General features: G+C 42.5%; 1 protein-coding gene across 1 annotated transcript; it reads left to right on the top strand.

The window, feature by feature from the left end:
* The first annotated feature begins 6,242 nt into the window (after positions 1-6,242).
* Positions 6,243-8,470, top strand: ficd (FIC domain protein adenylyltransferase). Its single transcript, XM_028578528.1, has 2 exons — positions 6,243-6,859; positions 7,190-8,470. The coding sequence occupies exons 1-2, from the start codon at positions 6,589-6,591 to the stop codon at positions 8,269-8,271; spliced, it is 1,353 nt and encodes a 450-aa protein (XP_028434329.1). The 5' UTR covers positions 6,243-6,588; the 3' UTR covers positions 8,272-8,470.
* The last annotated feature ends 542 nt before the right edge of the window (positions 8,471-9,012 follow it).

The following is a 9,012-nucleotide window of genomic DNA, read 5'->3' as shown; positions in this document are numbered from 1 at the left end:
ACTGCCCCCAAAACAAACACGAATCATCGTTTTTGTTCAGTCATTCATAAAGAGTGTTTCTTGCTGCTACCAATCATGTCCAATCCCTCCAGACTTTCGGCAAGAAGTCATAAGGAAAAAGCATCCACGCTACCTCTTGCACAATCATTCAGTCAAATAAATTATCCATGATCCCCCTGTTTTATGTATTGCTGCATTTTATGGACTCTCTGTAGATGTAAGTTCAGTCAGCCAACTTGTGTATACTGCTCAACAAAGTCTTCATGAAGCTCGTGGACATGACAGACTGAAGGACAGCTTCTTGAGGAAATCCCCAGATGAGACACACGAGTGGTAGCAGCAAGTGTTTTTGGTGTTTGGCAGCAAAGTTCACAAAGGAAGAGAGTGGGGTTGAGAACTAACAGCTTAAATAGACAACCATATTGTGAAGGCTGTGCTGGATATGTTGTAGAGGACTCCCAAACCCCACTCAAGTAATCTGCCTGAACTACCTCGCAGACGTTGATGTATTATGAACCAAATGTCGGGGACAGACAGAGGAGAACTCAGAAAACTACATTTTCAGACTCACCTCGTGCAAAAGTAGTCACATTATGTATGAAAACATTTTGAATGAACAAAACAGTACATAAGCTGTTTTCTTTTCCAGAATTTAAATAAGACTTAATTGTAAATGCAAATCCATCATTGTACCCAATATGGAGGATTTAGGCTGCTAAAGCATCACATTTGGACAGCAATGGACCTCCAACCAGATGTTACATTACACTACCTCAACCAATGACCAATGCAAAAATGCACGAAATGCAAAATGGTTATTTTTTACAAAATAAATAAGCTAAATCAGTATTATTTGACTCTGTTGCATATTGTTCGTATGTCATATGTTTGGTTTTGATGTATTTTATTGGGTGGGGAGTAGAGGTGATATTATACAGTAACAGTTTAATTTACCGTGTGACGCGTAGGCAAACATTTGTTGATTATACTTTATATTTAATATTGACCCCCAGAGCAGTAGTTGTAGCCATGTTAACAACAAATGGCATTCCACGTTAGCAATAAACAATGAAACCAGTTAACTGCTATCTTTTTAAAAGCACCATGATTTGTTTCATGCCCTTCTCAGAGCCAACAGAGGAAAACTTTAGCATCCCACTGTGACATTGTCATGGAGAGTGGCCCTTCTCCCGGTGCAGGAAAACTGTAAGGACAGAGCTCCAGTAACTACCTGTTTGTCACCTGGGGAGGCACACATCTCTTCGCTTTCCTCTGACCTACTCTGGCGACAGCAGAGGGGAGTCTCAGCATGCACTGGAGGCAAGAGGGAGATGGAGGAAACATGGGATTACTGTTGTGACACAGTGAAGTTTATAGCCTGTACACTGGTTATTTTGTTTCAATCTCTCTGATTTTCTGGAGGAGCTCCTGGAAAGGTTGTTCTCTGCCCTTGTCACCAGAGAAAAAAAGACGTCCTGTCCTCCCAAATCGTCTTGTAACAGCACTTATCAGTCTGTCAATGAGTGTATGGATCTAGCATTTTGGAGCAAACCCTCCTTTTAGATAGGTATTTTGGATGCTGACAGTCAAGGACAGTTGTTGCTTCCTGTACAGCTCGCCTTCACTCTGTCATCCATTTTACAGCCCCCTCACCCGTGCTTTCTAAGCCATCCATACTCAGAGAGTGGAAAGATAGCCCCCATCCCTCTCCTTCTGACTGTCTAACGAGATTCTACATCTCTGGCACTCAGCTCTGTCACCCATAACAAAGCCTCTTCTCCGACAGAAAGACAAGCAGGCTGATGGCTCCACAGAGGCTGGAGAGAGGAGCACGAGCTGGTAGGGAAGGAGGTAAGGTGCCTGTGCCAGAGGGATTTATTTCCTGCCCTGACAGGTCACTTTTTTCCAGGTGGGCAGATGGATTTTCTACCTCTTGAAGCACAGTTCCAGCAAGTAGTAAAAAGACAGGGTGTTATTTTAATAGTCTGTGACAGGTCATCTCTGGAGTGTGCTTCAAGTTAACGTGTCAGCTAGTGTGAGGATCATGCTGATGCTTAGCAACCTATTCCTTTACATATTCTGCAAAATATTCAGTGGAACACAGTTTAGTGAGAAAGCCTGTAATTTCTGTTCCATGCATCACAGCCATTTAATAACACTGATGCATTAAAGATAACAGATGTCTAACCTTTCAAGAGACTGTTCCATTCTGATAATAATCCCAAAGTGACATGAGGCATTTAATTGCACAAACACAGCAAAAACGGAATTAGCACTCATCAATGATTTCGCTGCAGACTCAGTTTTATCTGTTTCCACAGCTGAGGGGGTTTAGCTCATATGAGCATATGCCAGATGGGCATAGAATTAGTCCACAAAATGACCCGAGGGCCGTTCATTTCATGGCATCATTTCTCCTTGATCAGTCGCCAATTCTGCTTTTCCTTGGTTTTCAACTAAAGCCCAGTCTAAACTCAATTGTTGTGCAGCCTCATATTGACAAGTAGCAAAAATGCCCATCTGTGGTGTAAGCAACTGGACTTCAGCCAGATAACGGAATTGATGCCTTACACTAGTTTAGCATCCATTCAATCACAAAGTCAGCTTCAGAAACTTTGTTAAGCCAAATGCCAATTCACTTTTTTTAAAACAACATGAGGCAAAATCTAAAAGTCACAGCCTGATCTGAGCACCCATGTCTTTCAAACTTTGAACTGCCAGGATTTTCTGTTGAAGTCTTCAAACCCAAGCTGAAATAACCCTGATGACATCACCATGACATCATCATGGTTATTTTCTGAGATTTTACAGAGCTCCTCCTCCAGAGCCAGAGAAAACACCTTGCAGGACTGCTGTTATCTCTGAGGCGACCTGCACCTCATCACCTTAAGATAGTTGTATTGCCTGTTTCCAAAACCGACACACAGTGGTGTGAAGAGGCATAAAAGCTTTGGAGAGAGTAATACAGATGTTTTCTTGCATCCAAGCAGGTTCTGTTTTGTTGCCAACATTTCAATTTGGAAGTGGAATTAAAATGGTTTTGTAACTTCTAATGATTGCTTCTGCATTATACATTCAGGAAATGTTAGGCAATTTAGTAAACACATTTTATGCATTATACTGTAATATAAGAAGCTACCTGATCTAACATAAATGATCCAACCCTTTCTGTGAGTTTCTTGATGCCAGAGTTTGAAGTGGATGATAAGTCCATCCTCCAGAGAAGTGCAGTCGTTCCTTCATGAGTAATGGTCTCACTGGAGAGATGTCTGAAGGAGCACTGAATTAGTCTTTTGACATGAGGTGTGTTCTCATATATCATTAATAGGTAGTACCCTTATTTTGTCCACTTGTCCACTGTATATGTCCTCCTCTCTGCAGCGTCTTAGTTACATTTTACATTTTTTTCTTAATCTGTGGTTTAAGATAATTAAATATAGCTATTAATTAGCATACTCATATTGACGCCCCCTGAACCATGTTGTCTGCATTAAAAGATTCATGTATGGTTTTGTTTTCAGTGGCACTGTTCACTGTGCTGACACGTGTAATTCAACCATAAACTTGGCTTTTACTTTTATATATGAGGGAATTCCAACTAGTCTTCAGGAAGTGGAAGATCTTTTTGGTTTTCTGTTCATTCTTGTTGTAATAGGAACAACAAATCCAAACATGTGAACACTTTGTTTTCATTTTTCTTGTCATTGCTACCAGCTGGCTGGGTTGGGTTCATGCTTTATGGAGTGAAAGCTGTTTTTAAGACAAAGAGTAATAATACAAATGTCTTGTGCAGTGGCAAAATTATACAGCATTGAGTCTGATTTGAGCCACAGATAACACTCATTTTAGAGCCTGCATCCCACAGGCAACAGTATGTTGTCATTCCTCTCTTTAGCAAATCATTGGCAGTATGTTGAATAAATATTCCCTCAAGGTTTCTTTCTTTCTTTCTTTCTTTCTTTCTTTCTTTCTTTCTTTCTTTCTTTCTTTCTTTCTTACTTTAAATGAGAAATAAATATAAACATAAGCTTGGCCACTATAAAGTATAGCTACAGCTTCCTCTTTGTTTAGAGCGGTGTTTGATAGCACATGAAAAACAGGACTAAAGATGTAATGCAGCTCAAGCATGGCTGCTCAATTATCCTCCAAGGTGAAATTGCTGTGGGTCAGAGCAGCGCAGAGGTACTCTGTGGAGGTAAATGTGGTTAGTGTGCAGCTCCCCAGCTCACTGTGAGAGTACAGTGTGCAACATGACTTGACAAATTCAAAACCCAAAATTTCAGACAGACCTACAAAATCTCTAACGCCACATAAAATCATCTATGGTTGTTCATAACTTTCTCTGCACTGTCTGTGGCGACAGCGTGTTGCTGCAGAGTCTCAGGCTGTGTGTGAATATCAGCTATTTAGAGCCGATAGCCTGCCATCTGCTGAAGATATGTCTAATAGTGTTAGCTTTGGCACGTATCCAGGAATCAATCCTCATCACCACAGGCTGTTCCCAACTGGTGGAAATGCCCGTAAAGGCCACTATAAATAGATGACACAAATAAAAGTATAAAAGCTTTTAATAAAAAACCTAACAAAACTGAATACCAATGACTACTGATATGAAGGACAAATAGGCCTATAAATAGAACTGAAAGATTGCAAAATGTTAATAGATAGAGGTAGCACATGGGGCTGAGGAGGAAGATATTAATCTTCATACAAAGCATCATAAAAATATAGATTCCTTTTTGTTGCATTCACAAACTGGATTGCATAAGAAGAAATCTTGATGAAATTGATTATGAGGCCAAGAGTGCTACTGCAGTCTTCAGATCAATGCTGCCCTCTTCTGTTTGTTGCATTAAAATAAAAGAGGAAGGACAACTGATAGCAAAGCTGGAGCTGCATAATCAAACTGAGTAATTAAAAGTACCATGGCAAAAAAAACTTTGTAGTTCATTAATGCAAATTAGCCTATGTAAAATCAAGCACTCAATTATTTTTAACTTACTACTCCCAGAAAGTAAATAGTGTCAATGCCATCAAGGCATATTGCATAATAACTTTTCTAATATGGATTTCCTCATTTCCTTCAATAATTATTAACAAAAAAAACTGTGATTGGTCAAATCAAATGCGGATCTATTTATTTTCTCTAGCCAACCCTGTTTGTGGTCATGGGACTCGGGATTGAGTGGTTTCCTGTGATAGGGGTGGGCGATACTGGGAATTTTGGTATCAATCTGATACCAAGTAAATACAGAGCTAGTAGGCCTATCGCCAATACCGATACGGATACTTTTTACTTGTAACGTCACGATCATTGAATAATGTTGTGATTTTGCACACATCACATCTGGCAGTGTCCGTATCAGCTGGATTGAATAAACTCCACAAAACGCTTTTCTTTCTTTCCGCCATCATCACGGGCTTCTCTTACTGTTCTGACTCTCCGCCTCCAGCAGAGCAGAGCAGGGCAGAGAGAGAGAGAGAGAGAGAGAGCTGTTTGTACACTGCGCACAGACTTGGAGAGATGCTGTGCTCGCATGAACTCGGAGAGAAACTGCAGTTTGCAACAAAATTATTATCGATCTCATCACGACAGTATCGATCCGATACCAATACTCATCTTGGTATCGATAGGCCTACTATCGCCCAGCCCTAGTGATGACCAATTGAAGTGCAAGAAGAGTTAGGATTAGATTGGTAAAGTTTTGAGGTTGAAATGGCAAAACCAATGGCTCACCTACAACTATGGGGTTAAAGTTAATTATTAGCCGCAAAAATATCAGAATAGGCAAACTGACTCTATAAGCAACCCAACACAGTGGGCCACCTGACATATTTAGTCATCATAAACTCTAAGAGACGCACATTTGAGCTGTCTAGTTTAGTATTAATTAGCTTCAGCTCTATGTGGATATGTTGCCCTGAGTTAAACCTCTCAGGTAATCCTTGCTATTACTGTAGGCAACACAACATAAAAAGTATTTTATAAGTTGTATAATTGCATTACACAATCTATCTATGTATTGCATATAATTTTACCAAAAATTATGGATGTTTTTCTAGATGGGCAAATAAGCTGATATGGTGTCTACTCATGGATGTACTGCGTTGGAGTAAGTGTTGCCTGAAAGGCTAAAGTTAGGGCATAGAAGTCTCTTTTTACCCAATCAGAGACCGTTACGACCCACTTGTTGTTTTGCTGCGTTTTCAGCCAATCGGCACCACCCTTCATTATAGTTTTGACCAATGACATTCCAGCATGTTCACACGTTCAAAACCGAGGAAGTCGATGATGTGTATATTTTGTGCTCAACTACTGACGCCGACATAATTGTTAATTTGTCGATGTTTTGGAGTTGTATTTTGGAGTCACATACACGCGACAGGGAGCTAAGTTGACCTCGCTAACGTTAGCTAATTTACGAGCTGTTACAGTTAGGTGACTGAGCTGACAGTGTTGGTACCGGGCATGCGGTAATGTTGACCGTGTTTTCGCTGCATTCATCCGCCCTTCGGCTTTCCTAGCCGGGGTGGACATACATGGGGAACCGTATCACTAGAAAATGGAGGGTTTAATCGAGGATCATCATGGCTGCTGTGACGGTGTGTCGTTACACCAGCGGCCGTTTCCTCGGAGGATGGGGCCCGCTGCTGTGTGTCCTCCTCGGCTCTCTGGTGGCAGTCCTGATGCCCCTGGTGGGGGTGGAGGATCAATGCTGCGCCGCCCTGAAGGGCTTCGCTCAGCTCCGCTGCCACCTGTGGGGAAGCTCTCAGCAGCCTCCAGCTGTGCAGTCTACCAGCCTCACTGTCCCCTTTACTGCCCTTGATCTGCTGCCTCTGAGGTCCAAGCCTAGCAAAGGTAACTTTACAAGCAATAAGAGATGCGTGTACTCATTCACAGTCCTACTCAATACCATATGTTAATGACAAGATTATGTTTATAGTGCAGCATAAATGGACCACATGAGGATTTCCCTCCATTCATTTCCCATGTATTTTCATTCTATAGATTTGTCAAAATACAGAGCATTGTAATTCAGTGTCAAATACAGTTAATTTGATAGTTATATAATAATCATTGCTGGAATAAGGATCTTTATCATATGTATTTTCATATTGTCCAGCCCTGTACATGCTGTATTATTACCTCTATACTGTTTCACATGTGTCCATTGTGTTCTGATTGCAGAAATGGAGCTGGAGGCCAAGGCGGCGCTGCAGCTGGCTCTGGAGATGAAGAAACTGGGGAAGAGGGAGAAGGCTCACAAGCTGCTGGTGCATGCACTCAGCATGAATCCGGACTATGTGGATGCCCTAACCGAGCTGGGGACCATTCTGGAGGAGGAGAAAGATGTTGTCCAGGCAGACCACCTCTACACTAAGGCCTTGGCCATCTCACCGTGTAATGAGAGAGCTCTGGTCAGCCGGGATCGAACTCTTCCCTTGGTGGAAGAGATTGACCAGCGTTACTTTGGCATCATTGACAGTAAAGTGCGGCGGCTTATGTCCATTCCTAAAGGCAACTCTGCACTCCGCCGGGTGATGGAGGAAACCTACTACCACCACATCTACCACACGGTGGCCATTGAAGGCAGCACGCTCACTCTGTCTGAGATCCGTTACATCATCGAGACGCGTTATGCCGTCGCTGGGAAAAGCCTGCAGGAGCAGAACGAGGCCATCGGAGTGGATGCAGCCATGAAGTACATCAACACCACACTGTTGTCCAGATCAGGAACCATGACTGTCAGTGACATCCTGGAGATTCACCGGCGGGTGCTCGGCTACGTGGACCCCGTGGAGGGAGGGAGGCTGCGCACCAGCCAGGTGTTTGTGGGCCATCACATCCCCCCACACCCTCGGGACCTGCAGAGACACATGCAGGAGCTGGTTCAGTGGCTCAACTCTGAGGAGGCCCTGCAGATGCACCCTGTGGAGTATGCAGCTCTCGCCCACTACAAACTGGTGTATGTGCACCCATTTGTAGACGGCAATGGACGCACATCCCGGCTGCTCATGAATCTTGTTCTCATGCAAGCGCGATACCCACCGATCACCATTCGCAAAGAACAAAGGGCTGAGTATTATGCAGCTCTAGACACAGCCAATGAGGGTGATGTGCGGCCCTTCATTCGCTTTATAGCCAAATGTACAGAGATGACATTGGACACATTGTTGATTTCTACCACAGAGCACGCTGTGGGGCTGCCGGGAGCCAGTCAGGACCAAGCCTGTCCCGACTGCAAACAGACCATCCCGATTCACAACTGAGCTGAAGACGGGGAGAGAATCTAAAAACTCTTATTACGTGTTGAATTGCCTTGTCCTGGCCATACTCCACCGGTATCACACCCATGCTTCAGTTTGGGTTGTAGACCTGCTGAATTATTTGAAACTGTTGCAGGATGTTGAATTGAAATTGGATTTTGCCATTTAGGTTTGCTTTTTAATTAAAAGAAACCTTTTCCCACTTTGTTTGTAACCATATTTCCATCCTGTTAAAGATTCAAAGTGCTCATATTATGCTCATTTTCAGGTTCATCATTGTATTTAGAGGTTATATCAGAATAGGTTTACATGGTTTCATTTTCAAAAAACACCATATTTTTGTTGTCCTGCACATTGCTGCAGCTCCTCTTTTCACCCTGTGTGTTGAGCTCTCTGTTTTAGCTACAGAGTGAGGCATCACACTTCTATTCCATCTTTGTTGGGAGTCGCACATGTTCAGTAGCTAGGTAAGGACTACTAGCCAGTCAGAAGCAGAGTATGAGGGCTTGCCATGGACTTTTTCACTTTGTAAACCTATAACATGCACAAAATAGAGATATAACACAATAAAGGAAAGGGAAAAAGCATAATATGAGCACTTGAATGAATTTCCATGCCCATTAGAATACAGTCCGAAGTTTGATTTTTGGTGATGTGAGGAGGAAAAAAAGCTTTGTCGTTTGAATTGAGATGCTTCAGTGCGGATGTGTAGTGTGGGAACATTTAGTTAATTATCTATCTTTG

Source organism: Perca flavescens, chromosome 5, assembly GCF_004354835.1.
Source record: "Perca flavescens isolate YP-PL-M2 chromosome 5, PFLA_1.0, whole genome shotgun sequence".
Taxonomy (NCBI): Eukaryota; Metazoa; Chordata; class Actinopteri; order Perciformes; family Percidae; genus Perca; species Perca flavescens.
This window is presented reverse-complemented; position numbering and strand designations above follow the sequence as displayed.